The 22,301-nt window shown below is 54.7% G+C and overlaps 1 protein-coding gene across 1 annotated transcript in view; it reads right to left on the reverse strand.

The window, feature by feature from the left end:
* Positions 1 to 213: 213 nt before the first annotated feature.
* Positions 214 to 22,301, reverse strand: part of CCDC108 (coiled-coil domain containing 108) — a 40,614-nt gene continuing 18,526 nt past the window's right edge. Inside the window, 24 exon segments of the mRNA XM_010861293.1 lie at positions 214 to 736; positions 850 to 987; positions 1,668 to 2,165; positions 2,691 to 2,816; positions 3,290 to 3,304; positions 3,306 to 3,332; positions 3,334 to 3,488; positions 3,725 to 3,769; positions 5,358 to 5,465; positions 5,644 to 5,757; positions 6,200 to 6,343; positions 7,612 to 7,770; positions 7,875 to 8,066; positions 10,197 to 10,307; positions 10,455 to 10,521; positions 10,812 to 10,988; positions 15,266 to 15,394; positions 15,709 to 15,922; positions 17,322 to 17,450; positions 17,909 to 18,059; positions 18,302 to 18,460; positions 19,332 to 19,556; positions 20,140 to 20,385; positions 22,044 to 22,181. Coding sequence (XP_010859595.1) covers positions 604 to 736; positions 850 to 987; positions 1,668 to 2,165; positions 2,691 to 2,816; positions 3,290 to 3,304; positions 3,306 to 3,332; positions 3,334 to 3,488; positions 3,725 to 3,769; positions 5,358 to 5,465; positions 5,644 to 5,757; positions 6,200 to 6,343; positions 7,612 to 7,770; positions 7,875 to 8,066; positions 10,197 to 10,307; positions 10,455 to 10,521; positions 10,812 to 10,988; positions 15,266 to 15,394; positions 15,709 to 15,922; positions 17,322 to 17,450; positions 17,909 to 18,059; positions 18,302 to 18,460; positions 19,332 to 19,556; positions 20,140 to 20,385; positions 22,044 to 22,181 — 3,600 coding nt within the window. The 3' untranslated portion in view covers positions 214 to 603.

The following is a 22,301-nucleotide window of genomic DNA, read 5'->3' on the forward strand; positions in this document are numbered from 1 at the left end:
GGTTAGGGGGAGCGGGAGGTTGGGTGTCCTAAGGAAACTGGGGCATCCCCTGGCCTGGGGGATTCGGATTCATATTTAATAGGGTCTGTGGCCCGCGGCCTAGCGATGCGCTCCGTCCCCGTCCCAGCGTCAAATTCTTGACCTTCCTCGACGTGCCTCGATTTCCCTTCCTCTCAACCTCCGCAGAGCCCCGGGAGCCCGGCAGATGCTGAGTAAAAGCTAGCAGTGGAAGGGCCGAACCTCGGAGTAGGTGCGGCGGGGAAAGGGAAGAGATGGCCCCTTTTGCTCCGCGGCCACCTGCTGTGCAGACCAGGCCACCCGGCTCTACTAGGGCAAAAGCCAGCCAGAAACCACCTGGAGCGCCCTCCACTGGCCAAACCTCAGAACTCTCGCCCAGCTGCCTAGTGGAGAGGAGAGACTCAACCTCCCAGCTCCAACGAGTCAGTGCGGTCCACCTTGGCCGCTTCCACCGTCTGTGCCTCTCAGACTGCGCGCGAGTTCTTGTCGTTTACGAGGAAATAAAGTGAAGGCAGATGTGTGTGTGTGTCGGGTGGGGAGCTAGATGCTTTACTGGGGGGTGATGGAGAAAAGGCAGGGAGGAATCTACAGATGCAAGTCGGAGGAGGTGGGCGCTTGCGTCTGCAAACAGTCGGTGGGGGGAGGTTCAAACGAGCCGGGCACCTCCACTTGCTGCGGCCCCGGGGCCGCTGCTGGCAGCGACTCGGGACTCAGAATCCTGGAATACAGAAAGCCCCAGGTAGGGGAAGTGGAGGAGAAGTTTCCCGGCGCCCCTGCCCTCCCGTGCTACCCCTCGCGCCCTCCGGCGGCCGCTGGCCCCGGCGCCCCCACCTGGGAACGCTGAGCGGCGGCAGGGCGATGATGCGTGGTCGCGAGGTGAGCACCACCTCCCCGCGGCTCGCCTCCACCAGGATGTTCTGGATCATGTTCTCCAGCAGCGCCTCCTGCAGGATAGCGAAAGCCGGGAGCCTGCGCGGGGGGAAGCCGGAGCGCCGGGGTCAGCGCCGCCACCGACTTGCGCTGGGCTTCTCCACTGGCCTCCTCTGTGCTGTACCGTTTGCCCCGAGCTTTAGGTAGATTCTCACTTAACTCCCCGCCCTCCCAACACTACGAAACATTCTTGTTCCAATTTTACAGACGTTCAAACCATGACTCAAAGAGACCAAGGTGCTAAATGTCATGCTGTTGGTACTGGAGAGGGATTCGAACTCGGACAATCCGGGTTCCCATCCCAGGACCAGGGTTGGGGAAAGGTACTGAGCGATGAGACCGCACAGAAGGAGCTCCTAGGGAATCCCACCGTGGACAGAAAGCCACAGAGCAACCCTGGGAAACGGCAGTGCAATAAGAGGTGGTACTTTGCTCCTGGCTCTAGAAAATCACTTAAGTGGCTTTGACGACTATAATCACCCTGCTGGAAGTGGTGTGATGGTAAATGTTAATAGTCTGCTCTTGGAGAAGAAAAATTGAAGCTCAGATCGCCATTCTGTACATAGCGCCCCCTGAGGCCTTAAGCTTCCAGCAGCGCTGTCAATGAACCCGGAGTTGGAAAGAGAAGCTGACACAGGTAGCGGCCCACACCACTGCCTCCTATGACCCTTCTGCACTCAGCCCCCTCTCCAAACCTTCACCTGGGCCTGGCTGCTCACCGGCTGATGGCCTCCTTCTCATCCTGCTCTTGCCTCTCCTTCAGTAAGGCCTTCATCTGCTGCTGCCACTGCCATTTCAGGGACTCCTGGGATGTGGGCTGCAGCATGGGCTTCACCTCTGTCCAGGGCAACTTCTCCCCCTTGTCTTCCCCTTCCTGCTCTCGCAGCTCTTCCTCACCCATCTCCTCCTCCTCTTCCGTCTCCTCCTCCTCCTCTTCCTCCTCCTCCAGCTCCTCCTCTTCTTCCTCCTCCTTCTCCTCCTCTTCTTCCTGCTCCTTACTCCCCAGCCTCCGTTTGTCCTCCTCCTCCTCCTCCTCCTTCTCTTTGCTGAACTCCGAGCTCTTGGAGGACTGAGACGGGGCTGGCACCACGTGCAGGCTGCTGTTGTGGGCCACGAACCTGGCCGACTGCTCATTCCAGAACTGGCAGAAGTAAGGCATTTGTTCCACCAGGTTTTGTCCCACAGCCTCATGGAAGAGCTTGTCTTCCAGCAGGCCCCTGGGTGGGCAGAGGAGGAGGAGGAGGTCTTCACTGAGAGGCCTTGCAGCCCCCTGCGGGGGACTCTGGTTTCAGGGTTCCCCGAGGGGTGGTTCTTGACTACTGTGGCCACAAACAGGTGCTGGTGGGGGGCTGATCAGTTGCTCTTCCTGATGTTCCTTCTTTAGAAAAAGGCACCTCTGGTCCCCCTCCCCCTCGGATTCTTAAAGGTGATCATTATATGATAGTGGAAGAGCCAGGAGGTCAGAGGTACCCAGATGAGGGTGGGAGCCCTGGAAAACAGTGGCCCCGCTCCAGATCCCATCTACCAGCCGCAACAAGGCAGAACTTGGGACCCAGCCCTGAGGATCCCTCCAGCCAGGTCACCCTCCAGAAGGGCCTGGAGCAACCCGTGGAAGGATCTTGTGAAGAAGTTCTATCTTTGGGGAAAAGAAGGGCTGTGACTTGCAGGGCTTTGGGTGGACCCAGAGTTGACCGAACTCACGAGGGAGACAGAGGGGTGAGGGTTTTGGGGAGGGTGCTCACCTGATGATGGCGGAGAGGCAGTCAATCAGAAGCTGCTTCTCCTGCTTGGAGACAGAGGCCCACTTGTCAGGGGATTCTTCCTCACCAGCCTCCGACGCCACCTTGGGGCACCTCTTTGGCAGCTCCCTGGGGGGCAGGCCATAGCATTCTGAGTGGCCTGGGCAAGCCCCCATGCTGGGGTCAGGGGCATGAGCAGTGATGGTGGCTGCCCGGTCATGAGGACATAGGTGAGCTTGCAGCAGCCTCTAGTCTTAACCCAAACATAGTGCTGCTGCATTTTGGGAATCAAGTCCAACTCTCAGAGTCAGCACAGGACTTGGAGATGCTCCAAGGTGGAAAGAGAAGGGAGGAGGGGAGGCAGGGAGGCCTAGGTGGGTTCCCCAGGGGGACTCTGGCTCTCTGCCCCTCCTTGTAAGGGCCTGACAGTAGTGGGGGCATCTCGGAGCCAGCAGGGCCCCAGTAGTCCCGCTGATGGCTACACATGCTCCAGGCCCTCAGCAAGGGTTAGGTCTGGGTAGCCCCTTTTCTGGAGTGTGTGGGGGAGGGGCGGTGCAGACAGCAGAGAAAGGAGACCCCTCCCTCCCTCCCTGAGAGTTCACCAGTGCAAGAAGTGGCGGGAAATCAGAGAAGTAGTTGGCCAGGATAGTCGGTGGCATGGGCACGGGCAGTGAGGCCTAGGCAGAGCATGCCTGGCGACGGCGGCTGGGGGCATGGCCAGAATGTCTCCTCCTTTGCCATTCTGAGGTTCCAGCTGGTCGGCCGGTTGAGATCCTGCTGGTTCTTGATGGGAGGCAGCGTCTTTGGAAAAGGGGAGGCACGGACGACAGGGGCTGGGGACTGCACTCCCATCACTGATGGGTGCTTAGTCCTCCAACCAGGCCTTTGGCGACACCTCTGGCATTTCATCCCCACCCATCAGTACTTTCATCCCTCCCTTCCAGGAGGCTGGACTGGGGGGTGGAGGTATCTCTGGGGACCAAGAAAGGATCCTTTCAAGACATCCCAAGGAGATGGGCCTGGGCTTACGTCTTCACCTTGTACTTTCTCGCAGGCTCACAAGCTGTACAATATGCCCTTTTCTGTGGAAGCAAAGAGACCTTGCTTAGGATGCAAGAGGCCTAGAGGGATTCCCCTCGTCCTGCCCTTCCTGCTGACCCACAGAGGGCCTGAAGTCAGCGCCACCACCTGCTGCCCTCTTGGTCCTGCACAACTCCCAGCCACACCCTCTTCCAGAACATTCCAGGGAAGTGCTGCCTACAGACAAGGAAAATCTGGCTACCTAGCTAAAGGGAAGGAAAGGAGATGCCACCAAACAGTGCAGGCTGCTCCAACAGCACTTGTCCCTGGTGCCCAGGAACGCTGTGGTTTAGTGGGATGAGGAAACAGCCTCCCATATTAAGCCTTAATTCTCCTATGGGAGAAATCCCTTCTCCCAAAGCCCTCAAAACATGATTTGCCTTCAGAGCTGGGCCAGAGCCTCAGAGGGGAGCAGTGCTTCCCTGGGGGTTCAGTGTGGAGGACACAGGGGTGATCAAGGTGCAAGAGTGCCACCATAGGGAGGAGGAAGCAAGGCGGACACGTTGACTCATTTATTACCAGCCCCCCTGCATAAATACTAACATTAGCCCATATTGAGTGGAGGCTTTCTGGGTACCAGGCACTGTTGTAGGTAATCTACAAGCATCGACTCATTTAATCCTCCCACCAATGCCACAAAGTGGATCGTTTATTTGTGTTTTAAAAGTTTTAAAACTTCTCTTTTTAACCTTTTTTGTTTGTTTTTGGCCACCCTGCGCAGCTTGTGGGATCTCACTTTCCCAACCAGAGACTGAACCTGGGCCATGGCAGTGAAAGCCCAGAATCCTAACCATGAGTCCACCAGGGAATTCCCTTTCTAAAACTTCTTAATATGGAAAATTTCAAAGGTATACACAAGTGGACTTTCCTGGTGGTCCAGTGGCTAAGACTTCATGCTCTCAATGTAGAGGGCCCGGGTTCAATACCTGGTCAGGGAACTAAACCCCAAATGCCACAACTAAATATCCCATGTGCCACAATGGAGATCAAAGATCTCATGTGCTAGCACTAAGACCAGGTGCAGCCCAATAAATAAATAAAAATACGTATTATTAAAAAGTATACAGAAGTGCTGAGAATGCTACAAAGAGTTCTCCATTACCTCCAACCCAGCTTCAACAATTAGCAGTTTATGGCAATCTTCTCATCTAGACTACCTTGAAGCCAATCTCAGATGTCATATGACTCCCATTATATAGTTGAGGGAACTAAAGAGGTTAAATAACTTGGCTAAGATGCGTCGAAGCTGGAAAACTAAGCCAGACACTTGTTTCCAGAGCCTCCACCTGAAAACACTACGCCACCTTCCCTTCCACCAGAAGGTGAGCTCTGCCTGTTTCCTCCTGGATCCCCAGTGGCCACCCAGTAGCTACTCATTAAATACAGGCTACATGAGGGAGGGAGTGGTCAGCCAGCTTTCTGTATCCACAGTTTCTTGGGAGGGGCTATGCTTAGTCTAATAAAAGAAATCTCATCTCTTACGTCAGGCTGGTCAGCTTTTAGGACCACCTCGGATCACCACCTCTGTCCCCTATGGCAAGGCTAATCAGAAGGCTCTGTGGTGTTCAGAGCCCACTCTGCCCTCCTCACCTTCACTTTCCTATCTGTGATGGTGAACTCTACTTCCTGCCGCAGCTTCTCGTCTTTCCACTCCTGCAGTTCCTTACGATACTGCCTCAGGGGTTCCTGCTGGTATACCTGTGGCTCAGGAAAAGGAGAGAGAAGACAAGGTCTGGAGGGCCTTGGCTTGGGCCTGTGCTGTGGTTGGCCCTTGGAAGAGGGGCCTTGGGGGAAATCTGGGGATCTCACAAACCACTGCACCCCCTCAAGATGGGAGCTGTGTGCCATCCCAGCTTCTCTCTGAGGGTGGTCCTACCTTGCATACCAGGTCCATGCTATAGAAGCTGGCGTGCACTGAGGCCTTCAGGGTCACCATGAATGGGACTGTCTCCTCGGGAGCCACCTTTCCTTTCATAGGACTCACAGACACCTGTTTATATTTGGGGAAGGAGTCTCTCTGGAGCTTCACAGGGATGGGATGGGACAAGATGGGATAGCACAGGATGGGATGGGGTGGGATGAAGTGGGATGGGATGGGGTGGAGTGGGGTGTGAGGGCATGGAGTGGGGATGGGATGGAGTAGGATGGAGTGGAATGAGATGGACTGGGATGGGATGGGATGGAGTGGAATGGGATGGAGTAGAGTGGGATGCGATGGGATGGAGTAGGGTTGAATGGGATGGAGTAGAAAGGACTGTGGATGGGATGGAGTGGAGTGAGATGGGATGGGATGGAGTGAGATGGAGTGGAATGGGGTGGGATGGGATGGAGTAGTGTGGGATGGGATGGAGTGGAATGGGATGGGGTGGAATGGGATAAATCTAGAGGCCCTCTGAAGGTTCTGGTTTCCTGCAAACACAGGGAACTCTCACCTCCCCAAAGTCTAGAGGCTTCAGCTGCCAGGCAAAGACAATTGTCTCGTTCTTGGAGATGTTGTTAAGGAACAGCAGGCGGCTGCACTTGCTCTGCACAGGAATGTTTCCCAGGGAGATATGTGACTGGGACAGGAAGACATTCTGTTGGTGGAGACAACACAACAGCAACTTTGGGAGGTGAAGAAATACTAAGCCTAGCCACCAGTACCAGAGAAGGCAATGGCACCCGACTCCAGCACTCCTGCCTGGAGAATCCCAGGGACGGGGGAGTCTCTGGGGTTGAACAGAGTCGGACACGACTGAAGCAACTTAGCGGCAGCCACCAGTACCAGTCACAGTGCTTTCAATGGGCCAGGTACCACTGTCGGCAACTGACAGGCATTTAATTCTCAGGGGCCCAAGGATACAGGCACCACTATTGTCCCCACTTTACAGATGTTCAGAGAGTATAAATAATTTCCCAAAGATCTCTAGGATAAACCCAGACAGTATCACTCTAAAGCCTATGGTTTTGACCATTAAAAACAGGCTTGAAAGGACTCAGAAATCAGAATTTGCTTAGAAAAAGCAGGAGCAAGGCCAATATAATTTGAGTCTCTGAAGGGTAGTTGTGGACTACTAGGTGGTCAGCTTGGCATCTTCACTGGGCACAGAGCAGAAATTGTGTGGTAGGGCTGTCTGGAAAGAGCGAGGCCATGGAAGGGGCATTTTCTTGGTCTAGACCCTGAGTGCCTCCAGAGCTGAGACTCTGTCTGGCACTTTTCTGTATCCCCAAAACTGTGTCCTCCATGGTACTCACCCTTCAGTAAGAGTCCAAATAGGGGGGAAGGGGAAGAGTAGACAGGCAGATGTATTGGTGGATAGTGACTGGAGGAGTGCATGGATGGTTGGATGGATGGATAGGTGGATACGGGGATGAGTAAATGGGCATGTGGGTCAGTGGGGAAACACATGGATGGTGGATGGATGAATGTGGCAGGCCTCGAAACAGTGAGAAGTGTGTGAACTAAAGGTAGTGTTACTGACCCTAGGTATCTTTCAGCAAAATCCATCTAGTTCCAAGGGAGAGGCTGTTCTGTATGAAGATAATATCTCAGCCCTAGAATAGGCTTCTTTCTACCCCTCCCAGTGCCCCCCAAATGCCCCGAGGTGAGGGTGGATGGGGACCCCACAGCAGGTGGAGCGCCTTGAGCAGGAACACCTGTGAGCACTAGGTGGCAGGGTGAGCCTCTCATGGACCGGTGCCACACCCTAAATATGGAGGAGGGTTGGTTCCAGACTTCACCTCCGTATCCCTTTCCTTTTTCAACTCTGTCATTTCCTTCTCAGCCTCCTCGTCCGCTGCACTAGCCTCCCAGGCCCTCAAGCTCCCCCTAGGCCTCAGGCCTTCCCAGCTCCCTTTGCCTTACCTGTCCAGGTACCATCAGCCTTGAGTGGATGGCGTTGTTGTCCCACAAGGAGAGGTTGTGGAATGGGGCCGCGTCCCCCAGGACGTGGGGGTCATAGCCCACTCCCTGGAAGCGGATGACGACTGAGTTCCATCCCAGTATGTGTATGGGCACATCCACCTGGGAGGTTAGGAAGGGGGATGCAGGCCCTGGTTAGAGCAAGGCCTGCTGGGAGGGGGCCACCTCCAAACCCCCACCCTGTGTGAGCTGGGGCTTCTGCTCACCGTGTAGGTCTTAGCCTCAATAGGTGAGAAGATCCAGAAGACCCGGGCAGTTGTGCCTGGCTGGATCTCCCCTTTGGGGTTGAGGCAGCAGAAGATGGGGTGATCAAAATTTTTTTCCTGAACCTGCGACAGGATGTTGGTCTGGATCTCATATGTTACGGGCACCGAGCCACCATTATACAACTCATAAATCTGCAGGGGGAGGAATTGAGGAATCTTCACACCTGCTCAAGGCCACCACGCAGGGAGCCTGGGATTCTGTGTTCACTGTGGGAGGGTGGGTTGATATCCATGATGTCACCCTTACAGTCCCAGAGTTCCCCTAAAAAACTTCTGATTTCTCTTCTGGCTGGATCACCCAAGAAGTATACAACTGTATTTTCAGCCTGTAACATTTTAGTATACTATGTAATCTTTATAGTATTTGCTCTCAATGTACCTAAGTCAAGTGTGCTGGTGCTAAGTCACTTCAGTCGTGTCCGACTCTGTGCGACCCCATAGACAGCAGCCCACCAGGCTCCCCTGTCCCTGGGATTCCCCAGGCAAGAACACTGGAGTGGGTTGCCATTTCCTTCTCCAACGCATGAAAGTGAAAAGTGAAAGTGAAGTCGCTCAGTTGCATCCGACCCTCAGCGTAAGGGGACACTAATGCCTGTGTCCATACTGCTGGAATTTAGGGAAACGTCCATGCACTCACCATCCGGACCCTTCCTGGTTTTCTAGGCTCTCATTCTAATTACCTGGGAGGCTGCCACTTTCCACCTCTGCCATTAGAGGCAGTTGTGCTTAAAGGCAGAAAAGGGAGCAGAAGGAAGGTATGAGGTCCCCCAAGACTAACCCTGAAGTTGGGGAGTCACAGAACGTCCTGCCTGAAACCAGAGGTCTTCTGGTCCAAGACTCCATGTTAGAGATGAGAGAAAGACAGTGAGAATAAAGAGTTAATCTGGATTAGGTTCAACCCCCTCATCTTTCTCAGCACCCACTCCTGAATGTGCTTTTTTTTCCTGTATGGACTGCTGTCTGAGATTCAGACCTGGTATCTTCTATTTGATGACTCCTCCTTGTTGTTTCATAGGCATCTTACATTTGGCCAAGACCAAACTCTTTACAACCTATTCCTCCCCCTAGTGTATTTCACTTCAGCACATGGCACCTACATATTCCCAGGAGTTCAAAGTAGGAATCCAATACATTTTCCTCCATCCCCTTCTCTTACTTTCCAGATCTAATCCTCAGCAAGTCCCAGTGATTCTGTCTTCAAAATGTAGATTAAATCTGTTCATTCACTCTGTTTCTGCTGCCTTCTTACAGGTTCCAGCCACCATCTGTTATCATCTTATGAATGAAAGGAGATGCTTGACTGCAGTTGTGGCTTGGTTGGAGGTACAAGTTGGTCTTCTCCTTTGTCCATTTTCCACTGTGTTCAGTGTCACAGCGGAGTGGTCTGGTCTCTCTGGAAAGCTCTCCAGGAAGCATGTGAGTCTTTGCTTGTCTTTTTAAGGGTCTGGGCTTCTGGGTGAGGCTTCTGGGAAGCCAGTGGGTAGAGGGGTTGTATAAGGAAGTGAGCAGAGCCTGGGACCATGAGAACCTCTATCGGGTCTAGGAAGCCCTTTTAATTTGCTCCAGGCTGAGTGGCTGGAGGCCCCTGCCCAGAAACACAGGGGATTCTAAATGATTAGAAATTTCAGAGCTGTGAAATGTTTGGAAAAATTCTGTATCTCCCTCTGGGAGATTTCCAGCGTACATTTTCAGAACAAAGGACCCTGGTTCCCTCCAATTAATAAAGACAATTCTGTAGCTTCATGAGGATTCACTTTCTAGCATTTCAGCCTCCAGAAAGATACCCTTTTTGGAGCAGTGATTTTCAAGACGTGACCGTCAATAAGCAGGTGTACTGAAACCAGTTTATCAGGTCATGTCCAGCATTTAAAAAGTAGAACAGAATAAAAAAGAAAACATCAGAGCACTCAGCATGTAGTGGTGTACGTACTGATTTGTGATACTTTTGTTTCAGTTAGATGTGTATGTATGAACTGCGTTTTCCAAAATATACCATGGTTCATGGTCAAGTTTGAAGAGCCCTGTGTTAGAGGAAGGAACCCCCTGCTTTTGCACGGGAATGGGGCCTGGCAAAGGGCTTAGCACCAGTGCCTAGAAGCTGAAGCCTCTTGCCTTGGGTCTCTCCCAGTTGCCCAATCTTGAGGTTCAACCCCACCTCTTTGAGTGAGGACAGGGGCCTTGTCATCCTGTCATGGGCTGATGCAGACACACAGAGAACACCACTTAAGCATCCTGGTGACCAGGACAACGCAGACCACTGACCTGCCTTGGGGGCAATGTGTCGCCAATGGGGACAGGGATGAACTGATGGCTGGTGGAGGTGAAGTGCACATACTTCTGCTCCAGCTTCACCGTCACACCTATGAAATTGAGCTGGAAATAGAAAGCCCATGAGTAGCATCCTTCCCTGGGAGGAACTGAAGTACCCAGTGGAGAGATGTGGACCCCAGTTCCCTGGGGAATGGCACTCCCTGTGCCGCTCTCTAGGCTTTCCAGGACAGGACAAGGGCAGGACCTCACCAGGATCTCCCGGCCATGGGACACCTTGAAGAGCACCGGGAGGCGATCAGTGCCGATGAACAGATGGCTGGAAGGGAGGAGACAGTCCAGGATGACTTACTGAACCTTGGTGTGGGTGGAAGAACGAAGGGTCATGGCACGCTTGTGGCTTTGGGCTGGCTATGCGGAAACCCCTGAGCTGGGATGAGGCAAGAGGAAAATTAAACCTCCCCTGCAGATGGAAAGGCAACACCTTCTCAGGGTGGTGGCCACTCAGGGTACCCTGGAGTCACACAGTGTAAGGCCAGGCTCCTCCAGGAGTTGGGGGAATGGAGGTCTTCAGGACCGGAAGGGCGGGGTGAGCGGTGGGGGCAGCACCTGTATTTGAGCTCCACTATCTGCTCTTGCCCGGGACCCAGGCTCCCAGCCTTGGGACTGATGGAGAAGATGCAATTGTCCTGTGCGCGCATCTGGTGCAGCTCGGTGCAGTCAAACTCTGCCTTCTCTGCCCAGAGCTCCACGTCAATCTGCTGGTCACTCGGGAAGAGGAAGGCCCTGGGGGAGGGATGCAAAACAGAAGGGGTGGAGGAGCCTCTCGGTCAGACCAGGGGCAGGAGCTCTGAGCCCCAGCTGGGATGCATGGAGGCCTCCTCTATTCCCTCCCTCTCTTCTCCCCCATTAGGCAAGCTGTCCCATGCAAGGCTGAGCAAACACTGAGGTTGTGGATTCTCATTTCATAATGGTCCACAAACCTAGGAACAGAAGCAGTGACTAAATGGAGAATGGAAATTGGGGCTCCCATTGTGGGTACCAGGGGTCAAGGGGCTGCTTGTATATGTGGCCACTTCGAGCTTGGCAGTGACCCTGGAGGGGTCTGTGTGACAAAGCTCTTAGGAAGGGCCATTTGAGGCACCTAGAAATGTCAGCAGCACCAACCAGGGGGCCCCAGGAAGACTGGCACTTTTGAGTCCAAAGCAAGGCTGGGCATAGAATCACTGCCTCTGTGATGCTAGGTGCTCCAGTAAAGCAGATATTGCATTCTAAAGGGTGCCCAAATAAGTGACAAAGGGGTTCCAAGATCACAATCTGAAAAGAAGGCTCCATCCACTCTCAGAGGGATGAACTGGCCTCAAACTGGGCAGAGTATATGAACAGGGAATAGCCAGAAGTAGGGGGAAATGGGCATCACACCTGAAAAGACTCAAGAAGAGTCTCAGGAAAATGCAAATCAAAATTCTCTCAAATAAATCTTAAGTATTTTCACATCTGAATCGTGAAAAATGGTTACATTCAATGCTGGTAAATTTAGGAAGGACAGACATCCTCAAATACAGCGAGAGAAGGAATTGCTCCCACCTTTTGTTGCAGGAATTTTGATAGCATCTTTTAGAATAGAAAGTGCATAGAGTAGAAAATGCCCTTTGACTGAGAAATTCTATTTGGGGGAATTAACTTGCAGGGATAAAAATGTTAGCACGCACGCACACACACACACAAGGATGTTTATTACCACTTTGTTAGTGATGGCAAAAACAACATTAAAAAGCACTGGGAACAACTGGTGTCATCTGAAAGGAGTGGTTTAAAAATGTAAAGGCTTCCTTGACAGTCCAGTGGTTAAGACTCCACACGTCCAGTCCAAGGGACACAGGTTCAATCCTGGGTCGAGGAGCTAAGAGCCCACATGCCATGTGGCATGCTCAAACAATTTAAAAATTAACAAAACAAAATAGACATAAGGTCCATTCATATTACAGGATATTATGCAACTATTAAAATGAATGAGTTACACCTCTATATACTGATCTTTATTGATCTAAAAATGAATGTTAAAAAAAAAATGAATGTTACTGACATAAGGCTGAGTGACAATGTTATTGTTATAACGCTGAACATAGAGTAATACATGTAACATCATGCCGTTATCGTAATAAAAAATGAAAGAGCAACTGTGTCCATGTGCCCCTGCCTTGTACCAGTGCTGAGAGTGGAAGCACATGCCAAGCCCACCGGGGCCGACTGGAGAGGGAGCCGGCGGGGTGGGGGTGGGGGTTCTTACTTTTCTTCCATCACCCTTGTGTCGTTGGACGTGTTACCGGACTTGGTACTTGCTTCTGTCATTTTATCTGCAGGATATTGATCTGCAGTAAAACTGGCGACCTTGCTACTTCAGGTTTGCTCAGAGTTTCCCTCTCGGCTCTCACCTCAACTCCGCCCAAATAATCCCTGCCCGTCCTCTGGTGTGGGCCCCCAACTGGGACTGTGGAAACCTGACAGCCTGTCCCCCTGCCTCGAACCGCTAATCCTCCTCAGAAGGAGAAGAATCACACGTCCACCAGAGGACTCCAAGGCCCTGTCCACATCCTTATCAGCGTTACAGCCACGCTGTGCTTTTTGCTTTTACCCATGTCTGCACCAGGCCCCCGTCTAGAAGGCTCTCTGAAGGCTCTCTGCCTCTGCTCCCTGGCCTACAGGTCTAGCTTTCTCCAGGAAGCGTTTCTGAGGTGCGCACACCCTCCCACCACTTCTAAATCCGAGGGAAGTAGCTCTTGACGCTGCACAAGGATCTTTCGCAGCATGTCACTCACCATGCACCACAAGGCCGGTCTGCCCACCGGGAGGGCAGGGCCTAGGCTCGTCAGCTTTTCTATTCTGAGCTCCGGGCCTGAGGCCTGCACCAGGGAAGCCCCAGTCCACGTTTGGCCAATGGCTTAATGAATGAATTAGGGAACAGACGACGTTAATTAGTGCCCCTGACACCTGTGACAGATCACCCTTTAAACGCACGGCCCAACATCTCCCTGGGCCAAGCGCAAAGGCAGCAGAGGAGGCTTGGTGGGGGCATGGCAGCAGCATGGCTCCCAGCTCCCCCTCAATGCTCCCCCCAAACCCACTTGGGGTTCTCTGTCCTGCCTGCTGCTGCCTCCAGGCCAAGTCCACACTCCCCGTTTTTTACTGATCTTGGCAGGAATAAAACCTTCAGTCTGTTCCTTATGAGTTTAGCAGAGACTCGGCTAGAACTTTCAAAAATAGCCCTCTAAGAAACTGAAAGGAAACACAACAACGCAAAAAGCCAAAGAGAGTCAAGTGTTCTTAGGAAGGTTCCCTGCGTTTGGAATCTAGGAAGAAGCACGGACTGCCTTCCTGAACCTCAGACGATCCCCTGATGGACGGGCCTGGCTCAGTGGGCACTCTGCCTGGCTTTCCTCCTGCCCTATTTCCAGCCACCTGGACCCTCTCCACTGAGAGTGAGAGCTGGCGTGCTCCTGCACAAACAGTCCACCAAAATACACTGCTCCACACCAGGACACCAGCCAAGGCCCCTACTCCTGAGCCCTGGAGGGCCTTGGCTCCTGGCCACTCAGACAGCTCAGTGGATGGCTGACGCAGCGCTCCAGGCAGGCCCCGGGCCTTCCCCACCAGGCCACAGCCTGCCAAGCTTCCCAGTCACTCAGGGCCAGGAGCCCTTAGTTACTCACAGTCTCGACCCTTCTCAGACAGAAGCTGCTTAATGAACCGGCTCCCCCTCCTCCACCACAGGGAGGGACAGGACAACCCAGAGAGTAAGGGGAGGCCGCTGCACCGGGGCCAGTACAGCCTCCCCCCAGTCTCACCCACATGCACCCCAAGGCTCTTGAGATCACAGATGCATATGTCCACTCTCATCCACCCACTGCCACGCCCAGGCTGGGCCCCTGGCTCTCTTCCCACCCCTCCCAAGCCTGACCCGGACGGGGACACTTCTTTCTCACCTCCGTCTAGCCAAGCAAAGTTGGAAGTCATCAAAAGGAAGTTTACTGGGAAATGAAGGCGCGTGGCAGAGGCAGGAGGAAAGAAAGAAACGGCGCTGGCACGGAGACAGGATGCTAACTGGGCACCAGTTCGGGGCCCCTATGGGAGTTAAGCCAAGCACAGGAGGGGCCCAGCGTGGCGGACTCCGGTCTCCAGGCCTGGGCCCCATGTGACCGGGAAGCGCAGCTGTTCTGTCCAGCCCCGACTCTTCCTGCAGCCCCACGTGGCTTTGCTCAGCTCAGCCATCTCCCTGACACGCTATGGCAGCAGAGCCTGCCAGAGACCCTCAACTCGCCCCATGCAGGCCTGGCCCCCACTGGCCTGGGGCTCTGTCAGGGCTGCCCGAGCATTTATCTAGCTCAAAGATCAGGGTACCCTGTAGCTTCTTGCTGACTAACCTGTGTAGGTGGGGGCTCTGGACCTGGACAGATCTGGGTGGGAACTGGCTCTGCCTCTAACGGCTGAGAGCTCTTGGCTGAGTCCTTAGCCTCCCATCTGTGAGACAGTCAGTGGAGGAGGATTTTTTCACAGGGTTGGTGTGAGACTCGGAGAAGAGGGTCCGAGTGGCCAGCTGTGGCGCATGAGTGGTGGCTACTTCTCACTCGCTAAGCTATGACGATGCCCCTGCCAGTCTCAGCAGTAAAGAATCTGCCTGCCAATGCAGGAGATGGGGATTCCGTCCCTGGGTGGGGAAGATCGCCTGGAGAAGGAAATGGCAACTCACTCTAGTACAGTTGTCTGGGAAATCCCATGGACAGAGGAACCTGGCAGGCTACAGGCCATGGGATTGCAAAGGAGTCGGACACGACTTAGTGACTAAACAACTGCCAGTCTCCATCAGGGTGAGTCTACCACTTCTGAGCCTATGGACGCGACTCAGCCAGATCTGATGTCCTGTTGGGCGACCCTAGTCCCACCCTGGCGTCTACATCCAATCGATGCGCGGGGTCGGGGGCGCACTTCATGGACACCAGGCGGCCAGGGCTACAACCAACAAGAGAACACCTCCAGCCCCTGTCCCCCAGCACCCCACTCCGTACCAGTCCAGGGGCACCATGCCGCTGTTCTTCAGGGCCAGGAGCACCACGGAGGGCGGGGCATCTATCGGTGCCGCCCCAAAATTGAAACTGAGCTTCAGAGCGGTGAAGACAGGGGGGATCTGGCTGGTGCTGTGTGGAGCAGAGAAATGGTCTGGGACAGGGTTGAGGACAGGCTGGAATCCTTCCAGGGGTGGCTGGCTTGGCACCCGTCTCCCCACAGTGGGGAACTGGAGAATCTGGGATTCAGGCACAGGGGTGGGTCAGCATTTGAGACCTCAAGTCAATCTCAGCCTTCTCCAGGCCCCACCAAGGATGGGCAGACATTGGTGGGGGGCAGATAGGGAGCCCCTTCTTGGACAGGGCCTGGTGCTGGGGGCATGAGTGGAACATTGCTCCAAGAACATTCCCAGACAGGCTCTGCCTGTCCCCCAGGCCCACCTCACCTGTGCCGGGTGGGCACCTTGTAGGTGAGTTCCCAGGATGTGGGGTCACGCTCCAAGTAGCTGTTGAGCAGGTCCAGGGAGAAGAGGTGCCACAGTTGCTTCCGGGTAATGCCCTCGGCGCTGCCCATGGAGCAGATATCCAGGATGGAGAGGAGGGGGTACACGGCCGTCAGGGACACGTGACACAGCTCCTGCTTCTCCCCAGCCTTGTTATCTGTGGGGGTATGGGAGAGAGGGGTGGGCTCACCTCCCAGCTCCCCTGGCAAGGGGAGTATACACTGTGGGTGCAGGGGTCCCAGGCAACCTGCCCCAGGACCCCAGTCAGGAGCAGACTCCAGGGACGCTTCCAGCAACAGCAAACCTTATCTGATACTTTCTACGTGAACCAAGCACTGTCCTAAGCGCTTGGCAAACACCACTGTATTTAATGTGCGTTATTCATTTTCAAACTTACTAATGGCTTTATTGAGATATAATCTATATACCATAAAATTAACCATTTAAAAACATTTTTAGGGGGGACTTCCCTGGCGGTCCAGTAGTTAAGGCTCTGTGCTTCAACTGCAGGGGGCAACGGTTCGATTCCTGGTCAGGGAAATAGGAACTTACATGCCATGCAGTGCAGCCAAAAAATTAAAAAGAATTTTTTGGTTGCCTCATGTGGCATGTGGGGTCTTAGTTCCCCGACCAGGGATCAAACTGGGTGCCCCCTGCAGTGGAAGTGCAAAGCTTTAACCACTGACCACCAGGGAAGGCCCCAAAATTAACCCTTTCAACACACACAATTCAGTGATTTTTTTTTTTCGTATATTCACAGAGTTGCACAATCGTCATCACTGATTTTAGAACATTTTCAGTCCTCCCAAAACAAACCCAGTACTAAGTAGCTGTCACTCTCCATTCGCCCCTCTCCCCACCCCTGGCAACCACTCATCTACTTTCTGTCTCTAGATTTTCCTATTTTGGGTATTTCACATAAACAGAATCATACAATGTGTGGCTTTTGGTGACCACCACCTTTCACTTGGCATAATGTTTTCGAGGTTTGCCCATGTGGTAACATGTGTCTGTGCTTTATTATTTTTCGCCAGTGCACCATTATTATCCCCATTTTACTGATGTGGAAACTGAGGCATAGGGAAGTTAAACAATTTTGCTGAGGTTACATGGCTAATAAGTGCTGGGGCCAGGATCCAATTCCAGGGAGCCCACACTCTCAGCCACTCACTCTCCTGTGCTCCCCTGACTGTACTGTCCTGGACTCCCACCAAGTGGCCCTGGGGCAGGCTGCTAACAACCTCGTTTTATAAGGGAGGAAGCTGAGACCCAAGGCAGCTGAGGAGTTACCTGAGATCCCTCAATAGGTAAACTCAGTGCCCAACTCTTCACACCGAGTCCCCCACAGCTCAGGCACGCACATGTGGACACCCACATAGACAGATGTGGTTGGTATGAGGCATGTACACTAGACACCCAAAAGCACATCCTAGCATGTTCTCATCCATCCTGCCAGCTCTGTCTGGACCCTCGGCATCCTCCCACCCCAAGTCCTGCACACACAGCCCTCTGCCTTTCCTCCCTGGCCCTGACATCCCTGCAGATGGCCCAGGTACCTCTGTGGGAGACGAGAGCATAACTGATGGTCCAGGAGTACTGGGACCGGTGTTTGGGACAGGCAGTCAGGCAGATGGCGTCCTGGGACCGGGGCGGCATGCTCCCCTCTGTGCGGTCCAGCTGCAGAGCTGCTCAGGGGTGGCCGTCAGGGGCGGCCAGGTGGGGTCAGGAGCAGAGGAGGCCCCCAGTGCAGCCTAGAGAGGCCCGGCCTTTCCTCTCACCCAGTCCCAGACACTCTCCTCTGGGCCAGCAGAGCTCTGGTTAGAGAGCAGGCTCTGAGCCAGGAAATGGGGAGCAGAGAGCTTCCTCCAGACCAAGACAGTGGGGACCAGTCTTGGGGTCACTGGCACCTGCTAAGCACTTTGCTCCACCCAGCTGCCCTGGGAGGTAGGCACCACCAGTAGCCCCATTTTACAGATGAGGGAACTGAAGCTCAGAGAGGACAATCACCCTCCAACCCCACACATCTAGCAAGTGGAAGCACCCAGTTTCAAGCCCTGTCCCCAAACCATGGTCCGGTTAACCAGTGTTAACCCGTGCCCCTCACTCCTGCCCCGGGGGCCCAGTCCTGCCCAGGCCTGAGTACCAAGGGGACCATTCTCGACAGCCGTGGGGTCGCTCTGTTCCAGGAAGAGGCGGTAGTGGAGGGTGCAGTCACCATCGTTCAGGAGCACCAGCATCCTGCTCTGCTTGCCATTCACCAGCATGTTCCCAAAGTCCAGCTCCTTTTCCTGTGCCTGAGGGCCAGAGTCAGCCAGCCCGGGGTGGGGGATCCCCCAGGCCCACGGCCCCATCTGTTGCCCCCCACTCCAGCCTCAGAGGGTCCCCAAAGAGCAGATCCAGCAGGGACAGCCAGGGGGCCAGAAGACTGCCATCCCCTGCCTTCATGGGGTCAGGTACTCCGGGGCCTTCCCTCCCACCTGGGCCCTGCCCCTCCTCCCTTTCTCTTCCCCGCACCCACCAGGGTCCTCCCACTCACGGACAGGCTGCTGGTGATGCCCATGCCCACCAGCCGGAGCATGTAGTGGGTGGTGGCGGAGGGCTTGGTGTTTGGGGGCAGGCCGGCTTCCCAGACCCACATCCCCACTCGGAACAGGTACTTGGTCTCCTCCAGGGGGCTGAAGGTCCAGGTCAGCGTCTGGGGTCACAGACATTATCCCTACGTGGGGGTCTCTGGGAACCCCCGCCCAGCTCTTGGATGTCTGAGGTCTCACTGCAGAACATCAAGCTATACAAAACCTTTCCTTACACGCACTGTGTACTCTGTCATCTCCTTCGGGCCTTCAACCATTTATCCCCAGAGGTAAGTGGTATTATTTTAGTGTCTCATTGTCTGATGAGAAACTGGAGATGCAGAGAAGCGGGGTAACTCCCCCAAGGTCACACAGCTGAAGAGGGCACTTGGTGGGAGCTGGGGATGTGAACTCTTGAGGCTGGACTCCAGAGTTTGTGTGGTCACTCGCCTTACAGAGTACTACCCCTGGGCTCTAACAGATGTCGTGTGTTGGTGGTTCTCGGCTCAAGCTTGGCCTCCTAGACTAGAAGACCCTAAACCAGGGCTGGGGCTCTGCTAGTTTGGGTCTCACCTGTGCCCTGCTCCAAGGATCTACCACTTTGACCTCCAGAAGCTCCCTTCCTCACTCCTTAATGATAGCCACCCATTAGCCCCAAATCCAGCTGCTCTGCACCACCTCCAGCTTTGGAAGACCGAGGACGGAGGATGGACTTGCCCCTGGGCACTGACATCAGAAACCCGGGTTTAAGTCCCAACTCTGCACCTCTTAATTCACAGTCTTAGTAAATGGTTTTCCCCCAATGCAAGTCTCAATTCTTCTTTGTAAAATGGGGGTGAAGATGATGGTAACAGTCATACCTATGCATAAAGCTGAAAAAAATGACTGTGGCTTAGATGGAGGAGTGAGCCTGGCCCCAGAGAGACGTGAGTAAGAGATGATGGGAAGGTGAGGATGATGGGTATCCTTCCCTCCCGCCCTTGGCAGGGCACTCACAAGGCTCTCATTGGGCTGGATAATCCCTCTGGCGGGCTGGACAGCCAGCATCTTTCGGTGCTGCTGGGAGACCCTCCACTCAAATTCCAGAGGCAGACGGGAGGGGTTTCGGAAGGTGAAGAGGCTGGTGGAGGAGCAGCCCACCCAGGTGGGCTTGAAAAAGACGCTTTTACAGGTGTCCAGCTTCAGCTGCAGCGGCTCCTCGCGGCTCTGCATGGTCACCTCCTGGGGCCAGTGAAGGGAGGACAGTGCCCTGACATCACCCTGCGGCCCTGGCTCCCCCAAAGATCACAGGTGGGCAGCTTTGCTCCCTAGGAGAGAGCAGCAAAAGGTGCCCCACCCTGGGCCCTGGGTACGGGCAGGTTCTGTCAAAGGCAGAGTACGTACGTAGTGACTGAACAGGAGATGGTTCTCGAAAAGACGTCAGGGACCAAAAAAGGATGTACAGACCATTTCATTGGCCAGACGTAAGTCTAAAAACCTCAGACCCTTTCCCTGGCCTGGCCCCAAACACCCTTCTACCATCTGTAGTCATGAGTCTTGGGCTGCCCTCACTCCTTCCTTGGGGACCTTTGCACCCCTTTCTGTTGCTCCGGATCCTATAAGTGGACAGGCAGGGTCCTGGGGAGAGCCGTTCCCAGACATGGCCCAGGGATCCTCTCCCTGCCGTGCCACTGCCTGGATGGGGAGCAGCCCCTGAGCTATTTTAGGGGAGCTTTAAAGGCCAGTCCCAGGATGTGGCTTTGAAAAGGGAAGCCCCAGACTCTGGCCCCCTCCCAAGGATCCAGTCCCCACCCCCACTGCCTACCTTGAGATACTGGGGGCAGGAATTGAACTGCAGGTAGAAAACGTGCTGCTTCCAGGAGCTGCCCTTAGGGTAGGTATAGGTGAGGAGGATCTTGTGGGCCCCAGGGCCCAGGAGGCCCAAGCGGGGCCGCAGGGAGATGTCCAAGCTGCTTTTGGGGCTCAGGCTGTAGGTGAGCAGCATGGAGCCTTTGTTGACGAGGAGCAGGCTGCGGTAGGAGGGTTCACTGGGGGACACTGCAGGAAAGAGCTGAGGTGCAAGAGAGGAGGGGCCCCGGCTCAGATCTGCACACCCTCCCCAGCCCCACCCCACACGCACACTCCAGGTGGTCTGTGCGGGCATGGGTGAAGCAGTCTCCCAGGAGGCCCAAGATGCCCTTGCACAACCCGGTCAGTACCCTGGGGGCATGGAATGGAGGGACACAGCTTGGGCCCGCCAAAATGCTTCTGATCTCCAGAGACCTCCAGGGAAGGAGATGGAGCGGCCACAGGGACTGGCTCCAGGAAACTGAGGACCCTGGACCCCACCACTGCAAGTTTCTTTCATCTGTTGTTCTTCAGTTGCTCAGCTGTGTCCGACTCTTTGGGACCCCATAGACTGTAGCCCTCCAGGCTCCTCTGTCCAGGGGATTTACCAGGCATGAATACTGGAGTGGGTTGCCATTTCCTCCTCCAGGGGATCTTCCTGACCCAGGGATCAAACCCATATCTCCTTCTTGGCAGGCAGATTCTTTACTGCCTGAGCCACCGGGCTCTGAAAGTGCCCACAAATCATCTTTTGGAGATCCCCATTTCATAGAAGCGGGTGCAGAAGCTCTGGGGTAAGCAGCCCCTTCTAGATTATTCTCAGGCAGGCAGCCTTGGTAGCGGAGAGAGGGGAGCCCCACTCTGGGAAAGGGAAAGCCCCAGCAGTCCCAAACATCCCTCAGGCATCTAGGGTGTGGCCAGCAGAGGCAAAGAGCTGGGTTGGCTACCAAATGCGTAGCCAAAATCACTGGCCCGGGGGGCCCCCTCCAGCTGGGACAAAGAGCACAGGTGCACGAGGTGGGGGCGAGGGGTATGTGGGCAACATGGGTCCAGAATTCTGCTGGATTTCAGTAAAGGCCACAGACTGTAAGGAACCAGCCAAGGGAAAGGGGCGGGGGCTGGGGGTGGTCAGTGAGTGAGGAGACCCCAGGGAAGTCAGGAGGGCTGTGGGAAGGCGTGCCCTTGAGCAGCAGTGTAACAGTTAGGGGGCAAGATCACCCCCAAACACACAGCACAAAAATAATGTCTTTCCAGCAAGCGTGAGACAGGAGGGTGGAGCAGCTGAATGAAAAGACTGACGATGGCAACAGAAGCTGGGACGAGGCATCGAAGGGGAAACCAGAACTGCCACTTGGCCATCTGGCTCCAGAGTCTGTGTTTCTCAACCTTATGTCATCCCGGGGCTCAGGTCAGACAGGGCCTCCAAGGGCCCTGCTGGAGAGACCTGGGAATGATGACTCCCTCAGGACAGGGTTAAGCTGAAGGGCCAGGCTTGAGACACTTGCTGGCTGGCTGATTCCTGAGGGCAGGGGCTTGTGGCCTGGGAGGTCCTATTCCCAGCAGGCACTCAGTTAACATGCAAACAGAGGAGCTGGAGACTTTAAGGCTGAGCCTGAGAGGGCCGGGGAACTATTTCAGATGGAGCAGGCCAGAGCCAGTGGTCCAAGCCTCAGACTCTTCACAGTGCCACTGCAGTGGTCCAGGAGACAGTCCTTCAGGATGGGTGCAGGGGTGCAGAGCCCCAGGGGCTGATGGTGGGGAGGTTGGGACGGCCAGGGAGAGCACTGAAGTGCTTCTGAGGCCACCAGAGATGGGAGAGGGATCTGACGGCAGAGCCAAGCCCTCTGTCCCACCTCCTGCTGCGGCTGGGGCCACGCTCACCTTGGGGGCGTGCAGGGTGTACTGAGGGATGTGGTGCTCCAAGCCAGGGCAGTAACTGTGGCCTTGCGCCCGGAGCGTCAAGCACCAGGATGGGCACACAGTGCAGTCCTCTTCGATGTTGTTGTAGCTTCGCAGGACCTGTGGGACAACCATACCCATGACCGCAGTGTCTGACCTGGTGGGGCACCCCAGCCTGCCCCCTGTACTGCAGGAACCCTACATGGGGCCCAGGGGGACGGGGCCCCCTGGGAAGACAGT

Source organism: Bison bison, unplaced genomic scaffold (genome assembly GCF_000754665.1).
Source record: "Bison bison bison isolate TAMUID 2011002044 unplaced genomic scaffold, Bison_UMD1.0 scf7180017864471, whole genome shotgun sequence".
NCBI classification, from domain to species: Eukaryota; Metazoa; Chordata; class Mammalia; order Artiodactyla; family Bovidae; genus Bison; species Bison bison.